Here is an 18773-nt window from a genome sequence, read left to right as displayed (position 1 = left end):
CTCTCTCTTTCTTTCTCTTCCTCGTAGGAGGACTTTCTCGCGCGCGCGAGAGTACGAACGCGGATACGGAACGGCGGGTTGCACCTCTACCTACGACGGGGAGGTATCGAACGGATCCATTTTCTTCGCGCATGCAAGGCGACGGTCTCTCGCGACGAGCGCGAAGCGCCAATATGATCGAAGGTAGAGTCACTCGCGTTTATAGCGTCCACGAGAGAGCGAGCCACGATTACGACAGGTCGATGACTTTTTACGTACGATAAAAGCGCGTCGTGCGCGCCGACCTGACCACCCGGCGCTTGAAGAGACCGACCTCGGCCTCTCCGGGATGCGTATCATCGTGTGCAAGCCGGCGAAAAATTTCGACCTCTCAAAGATCGCGTTCTGACGGCTCATCCGTCTGACACCCGGAGCTCGTGAGCGCGCGATCTCGTCGGAATTGTGGAAGACGCGCTGTTACACAAGCTGTGAATAGTTTAGAAACCCGTTATAAATCTGTCGACCGGCTGGAATATTGGGGGTATATAGACGTCGGGCCGAAATGCGCGGATTAATGGCACAGAAACTAATGGTCTAATTTTATCCCCGGTGAAAAACAGCTTTCCCTCGCGTCCCGGGGATCTGTGAATTTTGCAGGGGGATCTTTCGAAAAGATCTCTGAAAGGACCAAAATTGTATTATTGGATTTTCTTCGTCTCATGAGAACGTAAACTACTATATTTCTCATCCTATTTTTCGTTCGGGTTGAAATTTTACAGGAATTCACTTTCAATTTTATGAGAATCAAAGAATACGATACGAACGGTGAATTGATGAATAAAGTTTACTAAAATATTTCTAACTTAATAAAATAATAAAAGAATATATAAAAAAATATGAGAAAGAAAGGCGAATAAAGATATAAAAGAATAATACATGTGAAGTAAGAAGGAATATTTCTGTCGCTTGTGTATTCTTACGTCTTTCTACGATTACTTATTTTTAGCTATATTTAGATCTATTCCTTCTTAGCTATATTTACTTATACTTTCATAATATATGCTTTCTTTTTCTTCCTTCTTTTTCTCTTAAGATCCGAATATACACAAGCGTGTGAGTGCACACGTATGCGACGCACACACACACACGCACACACACACACACACACACACACACACACACACACACACACACACACACACACACACACACACACACACACAAATATATATATATAATATATATATATATATATATATACAAAGAGGTACTAAAAACAGGTACAGAACTTGAGAAGGGCATAGTACTCGTTAACAGCTGTAGGCCATGCCCGATCACCGTAGGTCCGAAAATCGATCCTTGACTTCTTTTTCGGTAAGGAAGGCTGAGAGAAACTAATCCAACATATGAAATGTTGTACTGTTAAGCCCTCGACTTTTATCAAGTTTAAAATTAGGTCTGTTGGAAAGAGAGTTAATTAGTATCGCTTGTGTAATTTTCTACTGCACGAGTATTCGCTAATTAAGTGCAGCATAAAAGCTTTTAATATTAAAAGACTAATATTCTATGTCATTGTTAATAGAGCGTAATTTTCATTATTTCTGATAAATTATTCGATTGATTTTAAATAATCCACAAAGCAAGGTTTGCTTCGAAATTGATAAAATTTTAAGTTACATATCGGAATGTTCTCTGAACACATCGCTCTTGAATCATTTTTGACTAATCAAATGTTAACAGGATTCCTTATATTTAAAAAAAAATCAATTAAACAGAAAACAATAGACCAATAAGAGCAAGCCTTGATTGCGCAAAACAAAATTAACAGATGATTAGTAAAATCTATTAAATAGACACAAACGTTTCAGCCCCGTTTTGAGTCATTTTCAATGTGATACAAATAAAAAAGTTTCCGCTCGCATGAAGTAATCTTAAATACGCAGTACGCAACAATGTCGTAATGCCGATGACACTTTTATATTAATTTTGGAAAATTGACAAACATTGTAGCGTCTCAATATCAAATGTATACGTTTAATTGCGAGAAATTATCAGAGTTCCGAGTTTCGTCTCGTCAATTAAATCATTTCTTATCTGCCTGTTGTTCTTACCGTTGAAATCATCATTTCTTGTCAATCCCGAAAGAGCGACGCTATATTCTTTCTATATTATAGGCAGAAATTTTCAAACGCGGCGATAGCCTGAATAATATGCGGGGTTGTTAACGCCTGTTTCGCGTAACGAGTTGATCTTTTCAACGAGATGTAAACTTACACCGTACCAGAAACTAATTCGACGTTCGATGTTTCCTCACGCGACTGTTACCGGACGCTCTTTTAGGACCAGCAAACAGCACTACAGATGAGTATAGTTGCGTTATAGTCGATCGATCGTAGTAAGTTGCATGTCGCGATACTAACCAACCCATGATCGCGATAGGTCGATGACTTTTTATTTATGAGGACGCGAACGATTTATAAGACACCCCCTCGAGTCTATAACAATAAGTTTGGGATTACCATTTTAATCTTATATAACTACAAAAGATTTCTTGATTCTATCGGAAATTTATTATGCAGAACGGATATCCAGGCACCGCTCCATTTGCCCCTTATAAAGTTTGTCTCACTAATTAAGTGCTTAACTGGGAAGCTGATATTCAGTTAATTTATTTGTACTCTCTTAATAATAAGTCGTTAATTTATATCCTAATTGCTAAAAAGTTTGTCTTTGTGACTAGATTTTACATCACATTTCTCTGATACTGCTCTTGATTGTCGAGACATTTATTCAAAAACTCACGTTTACTGTTGTATTTCTGTGAAGAAACTCGTCGGTTTCAAGACGCAATACAGCGTCGATAGACGCATCTTGAGAATCAGTTTGACACTTGTGACCGAGTAGTCATGTTTTATGTATTTTAAACTGACCATTTTGATATAAAATTTAGCCTTTATCTTTCTATCACATTATGATTTGTTTCAGTGAATTTAACATCCGATTTATAAAAACGTAAGCGTGTGTCTTATTCCAATCCAAACTAGACTGCAACATGTTCCAAGCGGATCAGAGTCAGAGGGGGACGCATTATAATAGGTTTCCTTGTTAGAACGACAGCATGGGTGCGCGATCATAATACTAATGGCGTTCATTTAAAATTGCAATGCAATTGGTGATGACTTTACTTCCCGTTTATATGACGAGGTGAGTCAGTATAAATGCGTACGCATATTATAGCCTCCGCCCTTCGCCGTGAATCACGTTTGCAGTCGCGATGAAAATTCCATCGTACATTCCAATGAAATTGATGTTTTTATTAAACGGAATCTATTAGCGGTTGCGCGATATCGTGCGATAGAAGGATTAGGATCTGTTTGAGGAGAATTCAAAATATTTGGCTCACCAAATTTTTCTTCTCTATGAGCATAATGAGGTTAAATCGTGCATTCTATTGTACGTAGTAAGAGTACACTTTTTTAATTAAACTATAGAGAAACACTTGACTACAAAGTTCTGAAATCTTACTTAAGCGTTTACTTATAAAATTGTCAGCTATGTAATAAACTTTTACTTTACTAGCGTACGTTTTGTAATTTTATTATAAAAGTACGTATATAATTTTATCTGTATAATTATTGTTGCTAAAAACGTGCGAGAATGTATATGTAGATACATGTAATAGAACGATCAGTTTTGATCCTACAATCTTACAGTTATTTCGTAATTTACAAACAAAAGCTTATACTGAGCTAGAAAATTTATTGTTGAAATTTGGAAAAAGCGATGTCAACTTCACAGAAGTGTGTTGACAGTAATATTCAAATGTTCGACGGATACTCAAATGTTATGTCGAGACTTGGCAATTGAATTTTTCTATAATGCTTGGGAAGCGTGTCTTCTTATTTGTACAGTTAATTGCATGATTCAACTGCTCTATATTTGTAAAGAACAAGAAGAATTATTAAATCACATGCCGCAAGCGATTTCTTCTGAGATCGGATATTCGCGATAAATTTAATAATGGAATGAGCGAGTGAGTGACGTTTTTGTGTAGTAAGAAATAATACAAATTGTAATTTATTCACATAATTGATTCAACGTACGACTGCTTTCGCTATCGCAAATTGCAAATGCGCAGCTCCATTAATTACATTGTTACATTACATTGTTCGGTTAACTAATGATTACTAACGATATATCGGACGTCTCTCGGCGTTAATTTTTAACACAGATTTATATTTTTAGTAAGAGAAACACGTCGCTAAACTACATATATATATATTTATTCTAGAATTATTTAATATAGTCCCCCTCTGGATTCTCTGAAAGTGAATTTATATCCCTAAAGTAATTAAAAACTCATCATAATGTACCACCGAATGAAGGAAGTTATATCATGTTTTAAAGCAGTTCCAATTAAAACGAGATTATTATTATTACGAATATTCCGGTATGAGTGTGTATTAAATGTATCGAAGTCTGCTGTGCTGCGGCGCGACAATGTACGTTTCAAGGATAGAACAGAACCAGGAAAGTAGGTTAATAAACCGTACATGTTCATTGCACTTTATCGATTCTTGCTATATTTATTAGAGAGACAAGTATTTGTTACCCGTGGTGTGTATTTACACGAGCTTAATATAGATTATCGTGTATAAAAGGTGTAAATATAAAGTATTAATATAAAAAGTATATAAAGTTGACCGAATTAGGTCGGTATATTATATTTGATGTCTCAATAGATTTGAGAGAGAACAATTTAGAAAAGTTTACACACCGAGGAAAAGGTTTCTTTAGATTTAGTATTTCTATTTGACAAAAATTTGTCTCACAGAAACAACATATATGAAATATTATTTGTTTGAGTAAAAATTGTATTGTCTCATTCGAGAAAACTCTATTACTTAACGGAAAGAACTATTATTTGACATATATTATCTTTTAACCGAATAAAATATTATTTGGTTACAATAAATATATAAAATGAAACAAATAATTTCTTTGTGGGAAAATTATCTTTCGTTTCAAGCGAATTTTTTATTTAAGATAAATATACGTATTCGTTGAAAAGTCTAACGATCGTACTTATTGAAACATTAGTTTCCTTGGAACATGACGAAATTTGTTTGGATACAATAATATTTATTAAATTTGGAGAAATCTTTCAGTGTATGCACTAAACTAATCGCAACTATTTTATTATATTCATTTTTACAGAATCCAATTTTTATATGTAGAATGACGAGCTCTTATACATAGAACGAGTCACGTAATCTGTTATATCACAATATCTCATTAACCAGACGAGATGGTGCAAAAATTTTTGATGCTGGTTTAACGATGGGAGAGAGGATGGGTCGTTTGTTTACTTTCCCACGTCCCGTGCTTCTGCGAACCGTACTTAATATTCCCGGAGTGATTTTCGTATAAACTTGGCGAATTAAGTTTATTCTCTTCTATCTCAGCATAATTATAGAACTGAAGTGAAGAGGATGCGAGACTACTCAGTCATCCCGAGTCGTCGAGGATTTTGATGACGAGGATAACAGCGTTGTTGTGCCTATTAAGTTTACTTCAATCGATTTGTGGGCTAAGAATCCTCCCGACGCGTTTATAATGTCAATGAAGCGTGAGATGGAGAGAACAGCTGGCGCAGACTTCATTAATTAAACCCCGCGTTGTTTCCACTAAACGAAGAGTTGATACGGCAAAGCATTTCGCGATATTGAGCGGCGCCGATGTGTTTAACCAAGATTGAATCATGACTAACAACGGAAGAGTGTAACACGGGTGCACACTATTCTAACAATAATAATCAAATTAAAAAGACTTTCGGAACAAATCCTCGTGTTATAGTAACAATAAAAGACTAAAATATGAGGGATACTGGATTATGAGGAAAAATAATCACCAACTGCTTCTGTGTTCGCTGTTTTAATTTGATTTGATTTTCTAGTTTGCTTTCGGGATTGCCAGAATTCTCGACAATCCAATAAAATAATAATCAAATTATGTTATCTATTTATGTTATGTACGAATTATTCTTTCTCTTTGTTTTTTTTTCTCTCGAAATTTATATTGATGATGACGTGATAACGAATGAGATAAGATATGCAGCTGTTGTTTTACGTTTTTATTTGAAATGCGAATCCAAGATATTTTAATTTTCTCATGTAAAGCAGCGAAAAATAAGTAATTCTTGTTGATTTTGTTGGGAAAGACAGTAAGATTTCATTAAATTCGCGTCTCCGTTAAAAAGTCAATTTCTAAGATCGTCCAATTATATTTTATCGCATTTTAATGTTAAGAAAAAATACATCTCTTACGTTTGAGAAAACTTGGCACGAAGTATTAATTTACTTCCTTTTTCACCTTATTACAGCGCTCGTAGCATGTCTTGACGAGCAGGAGAGGCGCTTCGACAGGGTCTTCGGCAGGGTCTTCGGCAGATAAGGATTCTCCAAAATGGCGGGCGGTCAGCAGCTTCCGGAACAATACACGGTACCACAGCTCGCGAGGATCTTCCACAGCCTGCCGCATCTGAACGTCTCTCTGCATTCGGTCAACAATACATTCAATCCTCACTCTGAAATCTATTTGGAGGTAGATCATGTGTATGCCCGTCTGTATGTGTGTATGTGTGTCCTCGGATAGATTCATCAATCTGACTTTCTTGTCAATTATTGGAATAGAGAGAATACCCTCTCCTCTGCTCTCCGCCGAATTCGCTTTTCGCCTCCCGTTGGTGCAGCACGCAAATCGATTTCGTTGATTTAAAACAAATCGCATCCGATTAAACAGATACGCGACCTGAGACTTTTCAAAGCTTTATTTCAATTGATAAGCGAGCTGCCCGGCGAAGGGGACTTCACGCAATTCTCCAAATCGATTTTGGAAAATATCTCTGTGCCCGGAGAAAAGAGAGACCAATGTCCATTGCTTTAACTTCCACTTATAAGAAACGCTGAATTTGTGTGAACATTAAAAAAAATTGAAGTATCTTTTCTCGATTTCTCGAGTAAATTTTGTNCCCCCCCCCCCCCCAATTTTCAATCGTTTATAATATAATTTAAGATTATAAATTAGATTTTAGGACGTTTTACAGTCGGGGATTTTTATCGCTGCTAAATTTCAGTAAACAGGGATTGATTGGATATTTCGCACGAGTAGATCCTCCGCTAATACCTTGATCTTGTATACCAGCGACTTTCGATCCCTCGGGGATATCCTCTTAGTGTAACTACGCCACCGAGAGAGCGTTTTAGATTATCGTTTCAACTGGGGTGCCTCTCGTGAGCGTTGATTGACATCGGTATATATTCAGATTGCTAAAACTCGAGTAAAAACATCTGGAAACGGTTGAGCGAGGAAGACCGCGTTATCGACTGGTTTTTCTACCAGCGTAGGAACGAAGGAGAGAAAAGAAAAAAAAAGAGAGAGAGGGAAGAAGGAACGCTTGACGCGTTCACGGAAAGCAACAAATGCGAGATGCGCTGCAACATGAGGGCGCAGAAGAAAAAAAAAGAAGAAAGAAAGGAAGAAAGAAAAAGAAGCGGAATAAGAAGCTGGTAAAGAAAAGGCCAGGAACGACGGACAGGTGGATGCCGCGCGAGCGTGCAAAAATCCGGGCCGCGTAACTGGAAAGCACAATGCCCGGGAAAGCTCAAACAATGCACAAAGGGCTTTCGCATAATGCGCCCGGAGCCACTTGCGGGCTTCAACGTGCTTCAGAAACGTCAGGCTACGCGACGGGTATATCCCCGCCGCTCTTCTCATATTCGTGACTCCTGCACTCTCCTTCACGTGTCCTCTCCTTCGTCCCCCCCTCCCCCTCCTTTTTTTTCGCTCCGTCTTCTTCGGCCGTCGAAGTCGAAGATACCGCCGGCGACGTTCCTGCGAGGGAAACTTTCGTCTCGCGATATGCACGTTTTCGTCATGCATGCGCCAAGGTGACGACGGAATCACCGGACCGAGAGCCGAGGAGAAACGAGATAAAGGCCTCGCTCGGAGGCCACGTTTACTTATCTCGGGACATTTCCCGCTCGTGAACTGTCGTGACCAAGCGACATTTCCGTAGACATTGGTATCTTCGTCCGAAAATTTCCCCGGGAATTCGCTGTTACGGCCGATGACGATCGCGTCTAGGATAACCCCGTGCACGTACGGTGTGTTATCGAAAGGTGGTATCCGATATTTTTGTAGACTCGCCGTACTCGCTTTGATCGAACAAAAATACACCCTAAAATATATATCTGTACATCAATCCCCTTAGAGTTAGCAGCGATTTTCTATTTTAATTAATTCAATGAGAGAGAGAGATACCTATCCGACATCTGTTGTTCTGCGCTTACGGTGCCGAAACGGTAGACGATTATCTTATCGCACTGCTTCCATGCGTAAATATTTGCTTTATTTGCTCAATAGACTCGTTCAGTATAGTCTCGGTAAATGCACAGCCGGGAGTATCGGTGTTCGTCTGGTTACGATGTTCGAAGTGCACTTGACAATGGTGAACAACGGCCGTTCTAAAGACGATAGACATATTTTATCGATGACCGTGCTCGGAAATGCATTGATCGTCGCATGTCGTTTGTACGCGGAAAGACTTCGAAGGAGAACGTGTGATACGGAAATGTCAAGTATACCCCTATAAATATCAGTGATTTGCAAATAGCACGTGTTAATAAGTAATTAAAAGCCAATAGCGGCAATCCAACATTTAAAATTATTATTATTGATCATGATAAGTAAATAAAAGTAGAGATACAGTGATAATTTTTTTTAAGTAAAATTCAAAATTCGCTATTAACTTGGATATAAATATTATATAGTTGGAACAGAAAATATTAGTAAATTGAATTATTATGTGATTACATCACATGATTCTTCGATAAACACAAACTGACAGTTACATTAGAACAATGTTATTATTTCCCACTGAACGGATGTAACTGTTATATACGTTACATGTTATATTGCGTTTACTTCGTTGAGTGGGAAATTATAATATTACTGTTTTAATTACTCTTTTAATACTGTTAACTAATTTAATGTTACTGTTTATTAATGTATTTACGGGGTCATTCATTTATACTCCCTTCAATATTAAATAATCTTAAAATCGAATTATTAAATAATCACCAACTACTTCTGCGATTAACACGGAATTAATCTTCTATTTTTATGTGTATAATTGTTACTTACTATGAAAACATTGACCTATTTTGACTATTTTTATTCGATCTCGTGAGAGCACTGTGCGAGCCCGCAATATTTTGAACCTTTTTTTCAATAACACTCTGCATAGTGCATTTATGCAGAAAAGGAAAGGACTGTATTTGGATGTAATCTTTGCAGAGTCTCGGGATACTAGGAAGTATTCCAGCAGCCTGGTTGATCTTAACATTGCTGGTGTTGCTAGTTTATTTGGTAACAAGATGTTGCGACCGGAAGCCGCGCCCCAGGAGGTCGATAACCCTGCTGAAGTGTTCACTGGCCGTCCTGGCACTGCTCTGCAGCGGAGCAGTGGCTGTTGGTCTTTACGGCAACGATGACGTGCACAACGGCTTAGTACAGCTCGTGGCAGCGGCTAAAAACGTCGACGGGATCCTCATGGGTGTGAGAAATCAGGTACTTTAACTTTCTAAAACGATTGTTTGTCATAAATTAGGTAGAACAATATATTCTGTATCCTTCCCGTGTCATTTTCGATTCGTCAACTTGAGGTAAATATCGTGCAGAAGAAGTGTCTGACGCTATAGATTGATATTAAACAATAATATCAATTTTTTTATTCTTCCCTGATAACATAAACTCGTCAAAAAGAGAGGTTTGAAGCGGAGTCTACAATAAGAATTTAAGCTCTAAGACTTAGAAAAAATTGATCAATCACAGTCGATTATTCTTCTAACATTCGACCTGTGATTGCTCAATTTCTTAAGGCTCAGAGCTTAAATTCTTATCGTAGATCCTGCTTAATACACTTCCTCTTTAAGTGGATCAAGTCACGTTCGTTGGTCCTCCTAGTGTTCTATGCAAGTGACTCTATCTATAATATAATAACGACCAGCTATAAAATATGCACACCAAGTTCCTGTTGTTACCGTACGATACCTGTCGATACCGTACTTCTTGCAGACTGACACTATAGAAGCCACCTTGAAGAAAAAGATGCAGCCGCAACTAACCGCCCTCGGTGACGAATTTGACGCCCCGGTCAGCAACAAGACGATGCTGGGTCTGCTGTTGGTGGCGCTCAACGGCATGAAGCAAAACACGAGCATCGCCGTAAATCGGAGTTTCGAGATCCGAAAGCCTCTGAGCGGCATCAGCCTCGCCGGGGCCATCGGGATGGGCGAGAAAATCGAACAGTTGAGATGGCCTATCACTATGGCGGTCTTGAGCGCTCTACTCGTCCTCTGTGTGGTTCTGGTGGTCGGTGTCGCGCGACACTCCAGATGCGTCCTCATAACGTACGTGCCATATGAAAAAGAGGCAGTTTAATCCGTTCACTGTGCGCTAGACAAAGTCTCTCACGGTATTTCGCTGCTCACTTCGGCCGCTTGTAAACGAGAAAGAAGCGCGAAATTTCCACGGAATTCGAGAGACCGATTGTGTTTCTTCTCTGTAAGCGCGTCACGCAATCACGACGACGACGACGACGACGACGAGAAGTCGTTGGGATGCGAATCGTTCTAATGGGGCTCTCTTTCAGATTCTCCGTGTTCGGCTTGTTCGCCGTGATCGTCTCTTGGCTCATGGCGTCCTTATACCTGGCCACTTCTGTAGCTCTAGGTGATCTCTGCGTATCGCCGGACGGCTATCTGAGCAGAGCGGTGCCGTCGACCTTAGCCTCCGAGGTGCTCTCGTATTACACCCACTGCGAGAACACGCGCAGCAATCCGTTCACGCAGAGATTGCGGGACGGTCAGCGCGCGGTAGGCAACATGAGGCACAATTTGAACACTGTGACTCGATTAGCGATAGAGCTGTTCAAAGACCAGCAACTCCAGCCGAAACTCAGCAGCCTGTCCACGGACGTTAATACCGTGGATAAACTCGTGTCAGGCTTAGCCACGTTGCTCGATTGTAAGCCTCTCCACAAGCAATACGTTCATGCCGCTAAGAGCTTATGCCACTTGGGACTGTAAGTTGATGTCTATTCTTCTTGCGTATGTGTGTTTGTACCAGGGACCCGGACCGGAATCGAGGACCGTGTGAAAACCGGTACTTTCATTGTTCATTCCAGAGAAACGAAACCTTTATTAAATATTTTCATTCTGCCCGGGTCCCTAGTTTATACCGTAGCTAAAAGAGAGATCGAGCGATCACCTTTACATTCATTAAATAACAGGTATATAAATATCTAATATTCTCTGTGATTTGCGTTCCAGGTATGGATTAACTTTTATGCTACTAGCCAGTTTAGCCGCGGGTCTCTTTTTCACCATACTGGTTTGGGTGGATTCTCATACGTGGATATATATCCGAAAGCGGTATGCGCCAGTTGCCTCTGCCATTCTCACTCAACGCGCTCCGTTCAATGCAAATACGTCATTATTACTGACGAACTCTCTCAGTAATTGTCTGAAATTTTATCGAGCTTGAAACTACGAAAATTCCAGTGATATAAATATCTACTTGAACATAATGTTACTCGTTATTTCCAGTCAGATATTTCTTGGTATTAACGTTAACGGAAATTCACCGAGATAATTGTAGTTGTGCTTTTCAATCGACTCGTGCGAGAGTTGCGTGTGCAGAATCAAGTGCCTAGGCGGAGGGTTTAAACAAACCGTAACCGGCGATACGTTTGTTCCAGAAGGGATTACCATCAAGTCGACGAGCAAGATCCTTACTTGCCACCGTCAGCGGCTTCGCAGGCGATAGCAGCGCGGACCCTTCGAGGCCAAGGGTCGTACCCGCCTACAGCCCCTCCGCTTAATTCGAATGCTCTTGGCACTCATAATACGATTAAGCAGCCTCTCTTGCTAACGCCGCCCCCACCGTCCTACGCTACTGCGACTGCTCGAGCACGTCAACTGCACGAGAGCATGCTAAAGTTTGTGCATGAGACTTTCAGTTTTATTCTTTTTCGTTTGTTGTTAGCTATGTTGAATCGGAAAAAGGAAAAAAAAACGTCAAGTCGCGTGAAATACCGTCGATTAGGTTTGTCTTCTCTGAATGTCGCTTTAATCATGTATATCATTCCGCGCCGCCAAGGATAACAGATCGCGACGCAGTTATTTACATAGCAAACGCTTCTTCTAACGATTGTGCGTGACGAGACATCATTTTCTCGGCATTGATTTTATCTTTGATGTTCTGATTGTTTGGATATTTCGATATATTTTTGCAGCCTAAGAAGTATTGAGACAGACTGAATATATATATATATATATATATAACCGAAAAATATATATATGTATTGTTCTCTCTGCGAGAGTTTTATTAATTGCTTTTACACAATATTTATTATTATTATTGACGATAGTATATAGCGCGCTTTCTTGTTTTATCCTTCGTCAACATAAACACAATGTTATAGACTGAACTTGCAGACGTGATTGAACTTGGATTTATGTTTAGATAAGCTAAACAATACCGGCCTACTGTCTAAAACTAAGATAATGCTGCAACTTGGTTTGTCTTTCATCGCCATTTACAGAGGTGGGGGTGTTAATGGGAGCGGAGGAGGCGGGGATCACAAATCGTCTCAGCATAATCAGCAATCAACGGGCGGACGGGCTGAGCACCGTTCTGGACTCGGAGATCAACCTGGCCAGTACGCGACTCTGAGCAAACAGTGCAAGACTCTAGAATCGAGTGATTTCTACTGAGGGCACGCCCCCGCAGGGCCCGGTGAGCGAATTAGAATTAGTGTAGCGTAATAATGTTTACATATTCGTGTCTCTCTTTCTTCCTTCCTTTCTCTCTTTCTCTCCTTTTCTCCCTTCTTCCTCTTTTATCGAGAGGATCCTCCATTAAAGCGATTTGAGTTGCAATCGTCCCTTATCCGGTAACGTCGGAAACGAGAAAACGAGAAAACGAATATCAAGAAATTCCCGCGTTATACGTTCGAATAGAAAGACTCACAAAGTGACTTCATATTACAGGTAGAGAACCACCTTGGACGCCCAGCGTGGCGTCCTTCACCGGTACCCTGTCTCACAATTCGCACGGGCCCGCTCATCTCGCTACCTTCCAAGACTCTCGGAAGACGCAGACGCTGGACCCGAAGAACCTGACGAGTCTCAAGAGGGGCCCGACTCCGGCGTGGAATCAGAACCGGCCGCTACCGCCGAATCCTACGAGCCAGCCGACGTGGGAGTTCGAGTCGCGCTCGCAGACCAACATGAATCAGTTCCGGTCGTTAGTGAGAAACAAGGCGCCTAACATTCGCATTCAGGATCAGATGCAGGATCAGGTCAGAACTTTGGACAGAAATTTCTCGCGTAGCCAGTTCAACGGTAGCGCGCAGAACAATACGACGGTGCCGAATATGTACGGTACGTATAATCGGGCGCAGGGAAGGCAAGAGAAGCCGACAGTGGCCACACTGAGCCAGGTACAGGGTAGCGATCCTAATCTGTATGCTGTAACGGAACTCTAATCGTATGATCGGAAAAGGGCGGAAGAGAGAGAGAGAGAGACTACGTGACATCGTGAAGCGGATCACTTCAACCGTCATAAACGTCGTGAGGCACATCGTGAATATTCGCAGCATGCAGAGTATACAGAGTAAGAGCGTCAACATGTTACCAAGAGTCGTCTTTCAATAGAGCTAGAATCGTGCGATTCGGAGTTCCTATAAAAAAAAAGAAATGGCAAACTGATGATCGTCGGGTTTGATTTGCGATAAAAGTGAGAGAAGTCGGGGGCGAAAAGAGAGAGAGAGAGAGAAAGAAAGAGTTTAGAATACTGTGTGTACCAGGGAACTCTTATGCTTAAGACACACACACAGACACTTTATATCCGAGATTTTGTACTTGTATATCATGTACAGTGATCGTGGTAGGTCCTTCTTCTTCTTCTTCTGCGTTATCGTCTTTCTCTGTTGTTGTTGCCCGCGTTCTACTTGGGTTGGATTTGCGCAGAGCGTAAAGTGTGTCGTACATCCAGCAATAGACGGGACATACGGGATATTTAATGCAGTGCCACGTATTTATTGCTTGTCGAGCCGGAGAAGAGCTGCACGAACGAATAAGCACAAACAAGCCTTTCTCACGACGGGAAGCTTTCTTTGGCCGTCGACATCGATCGTTTACAGAGAGAGATACCACTCGCTTCATTCATTCTGAAATTAATTGAGCCGTTAATTTCGTACGTTCTATATACTTAACTTAGGAGCTAGGGATATATATATATATATACGTATTAATACGAATTGAAAGAAATACCAAAATACACATAACGAGATGGGAATAGCGAGTTACGGTTTTTTATATATACTTTTTACATTTTAATCTCTTTCTCGGAACTCGATATCCGCAAGGCGAATCTACATACGTTGACTTTTTCTGTGAGATTTTGTACACTTTGTAATGTGTATGCGAAACGTATACATCTAGTTGCCGCACGAATGACTGGTAATTTTTACGAGATTATATATATATATATATATCGGCAAATTGGCAGGTACTTGATCGATCGTACGAGGGTACACCCGCGACATACTGCCAATGCGCTCAGGCGAATATACTTTTTAAGTACAAAACCATGGTGGTAGCACAGGTGTTACGTAGGTTTTTCAGTTTTTATATGAAGAACAGGCGTCTAAGTGGTATCGGTATGTGTGTGTGTGAGAGAGAGAGAGAGAGAGAGAGAGAGAGTGAGAGTGAGAGTGAGAAACGATTGAGAATATATTGGAAAATATTACTTCCATACTAAGGCGGTACTTCGGTTGACAACGTACGAAGACGTACTATCTATCTAGAGGGAAAAACGGAAAAATGAATCTATCGCAAAGGTTGAATCTTATTATACTTTGTAAGGTGGCCGAGAGTGAATTTTCTGCGGAGTGCAGTCTTCCTGAGACATTCTACGTAATAGAACTAGAGATATACTGGGTACCCGGCAATTATTCGGTATACTCGTAAAATCGGCTCTTATATCTCGTTGGCGTCGGTTGGCTGAAAACCGACGACGGACGGACAGTGGGACCGACGAAGGACGTGCAGAACATGTGATGAGAGAGAGAGAGAGAGAGAGAGAGGCATTGGGTTTTTTTTTTCTCGCGGACTACAGGCGGATTTTCTAAAGTTTTTTAAACGTAGCTTTCACAAGCACACAACGATTCCGCTCGCGGGGAATGTTGTTAGAATCATATATACATTTGGATCGTGGACACTGTTTAATAATAATAGGAGGTTTGTTACACGCCTAGGATAAGCACGTAATTCAGTTCCGATATCGAGGAGCGACTCTGTGTGCCTGAATAATAGCCGGTCGGACGAATGTTGTTTACTCGTGCAAGTATTCAGCGTTCGGGTTGGCGAGTTGTCCCTTGATTCCACGGACGTCCGATTTCCAGTATCCGGTACGTCTCTAAAGGTGCCTTTTCATGCCGACGCTCGACGCTCATTTCTAGCGTCAAAATGGGTCACTTTGATCGAGGTTGCTGTGTTGGATGGTGAGAAAACGCGGCGAAAAGAATACAGCAGCGTCGAATTTCGAACATTACGGCGCGTCACTCGCGCATAGTTTCTCTCTGAAAAAATATGTCATTCCGAGGTAGTGTAATGTGGTTATAAGAGAGATCGTATAGAAAAAATAATAGAATATAATGAGCAATATAAGACATTTGAATGTCCGTATTGGTGGTTTACGTGACGTGACGTATCGACGAAGTAATATTAAACGCTAAAACTACCAAAGCGATCAAATGACCGGTTTGTAATTTTTTCTTATGAAAGTTATCCGGTATAAATATCTGGATAAGGCGTATTAAGAGAGTATTAATTTTATTTAATTTACGGTTGCCCCACGATGTATTTTCTATCGATATGCACGTAAACTTGCAATGAAGTATATTAAATATTGTGGCGAAACTGCATTTCTGCAGTTATCATTTATGCTGATTCAACACAAATTTGTATTTGACGAAATTCTCCCGTACACCAAATTCCAAAAGCCAATAGTCTTTGGTATCACCTCGTCGGTGAGCGACGCCAGAAGTTGAATAAAATCCAACTTCTTTGTTTTTTTTATGCTAACGTCAGATTAAAATCACGTGACCGCGTTCGACGCTGCTACGAACGTCTCATGAATTGGGCACCTTAATTGATATTACCTAAAGATTTGTGAGAGTTGGGATTATAGACTTTCGGCAAAATTGCAAAATGACTCTTTATACTCGCATCCGCATATAATTCAGTAAGTCTGTATATAAACTGATAACTCTTAAGATTATCGAGTAAACGTGAAGTGTGATAAATCGAATCTAGATGTTATGCGAATTTGTCAGCGAGAGAGAGAGAGAAAGAGAGAACATTTTGTTATTTCGGTTGACGGTCTGATATGACTTCGAACGCGTTGAATCCCGAAATAAGTGGAACGACAAATCGTGCCATTCCAAGTAACACTTGCATTTATCGCAATTACTTTCCAGAGGTTTCTTAGGATTTGTGTGTCTCTTGTAAAACGATTATATATAATCGCAAATATCTCAAATATTACGAGGGAGGAGCGCGAATATAGAAACGGGGAACTTACTTGACCCATTGTAAATAATTGTAATATTTATTACCGAGCGCGACAGCTCATAGACTAGTAGGGTATAATTATAGTTTAGTTAATTGCTAATTTAAGTTCCGACGATAAATAGTAAATATATATATATATATATATGTACACGCGGCTTACCAACCGCGTGCGCGTAAGACGAAATAAATATCGTTTTGTTCACTTCGGAGGTGAAGTACCCTAGTCAGTATATAAAGAGTTATGTACATTCAAGATAGCAAATGAAAGAAAGATCTCTTGCCAAATTTTTAACACGGCTCAATTTTTAAAACGAAAAAAAAAATAGAGAGAACCGCTCTTTCGTCTCGAATATTTGTATAACGCGCAACACTATTAAATACCTATGGAAAAGCTATGTTAGTGCGTCATCTCATCATCCAAATATATGTTCTAGACTTAAGGAGAGGAATTACTTATTGAGAGAAAGTATACAAAGACGGATCCGACTTTAGTGTTTCTTTTTTTAATGGAACGCGAGATATGCGCTGTATTCGTCATTATGAATACGTACTCGTACTTACTTCCCCCTTTTTTTTTCCTTCTTTCTCTCTGCGAAGAGTAGAAGAGAATAGCTTTATGTTTTATCTTCCAATTGTACGACATATATTAAATTTGCATTGAGTAAAGGTTTGTTTGTCAAAATCCACATAACGAGAAATTGAAGTCGTCCTTCTTCATCCCTCTCTCGTGTAACCTGTTTTTTTTGCGACTCACGAGATCTCGAAAGTGAAAGATACCTTCAAAGATGCCTGACGGGGAAACACGACAATTCTGCTTCTGTTGTTTGCGATTTTACAGTAAAGCACGCAAATGGGATCAATATAGTATTGTCCAGATCGAGAAAGCCGCAAAAGTCGAGAAATAAATGTCGTTCGCCACAGTAGCGACGCAAGTCTTCACAATTCAATATTTCTCTTTGTAAGTGGTGGAGGGGGGGGGGGAGTCGATAAGGAACCGAACGAAACCGGTGACGGGGAGGCCGCTTTACGCGCGACCGAAGGACACGTTTAATACATATGTTTCAAAATACCATAGAACACGGGAAGTATTGTTAAACTTTTAATAGGCGAATGTATGACTAGACGACTATTTAACGACAATTTTCACAGTGTCGAGACGACGACGGTCTGAGGCACACGTTAGGAGTTGCCGAACAAGTATAATTGCGTTTGAGTTTCGCATCATTTTTATATACGACGATAAACATAATATATACGGTGTATGAAAGCGAGAGAAGAATATCTGCATGAGAGAGAGAGAGAGAGAGAGAACACGAATGAAAAGGGATGGGTGTTGAGAGATGTGAGAATGCGCGTGTATATGCATGCGTCTAATACAAATCTATGTGTCTATATGTGTCTATGAGAGAAAGAAGAATGGAAGCATGACAGGAAAGAGAGAGAGTGAATGAATGTAAGAGAATGTGTGTGTATGAGAGAGAGAGAGAGAGAGAGAGAGAATGGGGATTCTTTATTTTTGGAAATAACAGAGGAGTGTGGTGTAATAATGATACAACGTAAAGGAATTTGTTTAAGTTGACGCATCTCTTCTTGGCCTACCGGCAACCTTTAATCGCAGATTAAGGCAAATAGTTGATAAACGGTGAAAATCAAAAAAAGGATTCCCGGGGATCTGGTTGAATGCTATTGTACATCGATACGGATGTGGTTGTACGTGTTGAGAGACCTAAGCTTTTGTGCACCCTTTAAGACTGATATTGGATGTACCAGGGAAGATCCAGGGCTCTAAAGTTTTTTCGTATATACATATATATATATATTCGTATATTACAATAAATGTTGAGTCTTTTACGATATTCGGTATGGTGCACAAGGTGTTCCCTTCCGTGTGAAATTGCACCATCCTGGCGGCGTGTCAGCGGCCCGAACTCGCGGAATCTCTCTGAAAAAAGCGCGTAGTCTTAAGAAGAAAAAAAAGAAAGAAATAGTGCAACTTCACACGGCAAGACACGTTTGCGACACTTTGTGTATGCGACGTTTTTTTTTCTGCCGCGCACGTTTCTCAGGCGGTATCCATTTCTCTTTCGTTTG

At 40.3% G+C, this 18773-nt stretch overlaps 2 protein-coding genes across 2 annotated transcripts; one reads left to right on the top strand and one right to left on the bottom strand.

The window, feature by feature from the left end:
- Positions 1-2466: 2466 nt before the first annotated feature.
- Positions 2467-17368, top strand: LOC106745466 (protein tweety). Its single transcript, XM_014621088.1, has 9 exons — positions 2467-3183; positions 6362-6582; positions 9337-9609; positions 10117-10451; positions 10694-11125; positions 11373-11474; positions 11801-12040; positions 12647-12804; positions 13095-17368. The coding sequence occupies exons 2-9, from the start codon at positions 6445-6447 to the stop codon at positions 13589-13591; spliced, it is 2175 nt and encodes a 724-aa protein (XP_014476574.1). The 5' UTR covers positions 2467-3183; positions 6362-6444; the 3' UTR covers positions 13592-17368.
- On the bottom strand, positions 7064-8730 carry LOC106745465. The gene is made up of 2 exons (XM_014621087.1): positions 8302-8730; positions 7064-8218 (listed from the first exon to the last, which is right to left on the bottom strand). The coding sequence occupies exons 1-2, from the start codon at positions 8310-8312 to the stop codon at positions 7300-7302; spliced, it is 930 nt and encodes a 309-aa protein (XP_014476573.1). The 5' UTR covers positions 8313-8730; the 3' UTR covers positions 7064-7299.
- Positions 17369-18773: the final 1405 nt, after the last annotated feature.

The sequence above is a fragment of the Dinoponera quadriceps genome, unplaced genomic scaffold, assembly GCF_001313825.1.
Source record: "Dinoponera quadriceps isolate SergipeBrazil2010 unplaced genomic scaffold, ASM131382v1 scaffold1280, whole genome shotgun sequence".
In the NCBI taxonomy this organism is placed as follows: domain Eukaryota; kingdom Metazoa; phylum Arthropoda; class Insecta; order Hymenoptera; family Formicidae; genus Dinoponera; species Dinoponera quadriceps.
The sequence above is the reverse complement of the archived record's forward strand: the minus strand, read 5'-3'. Positions and strand labels throughout refer to the sequence as shown.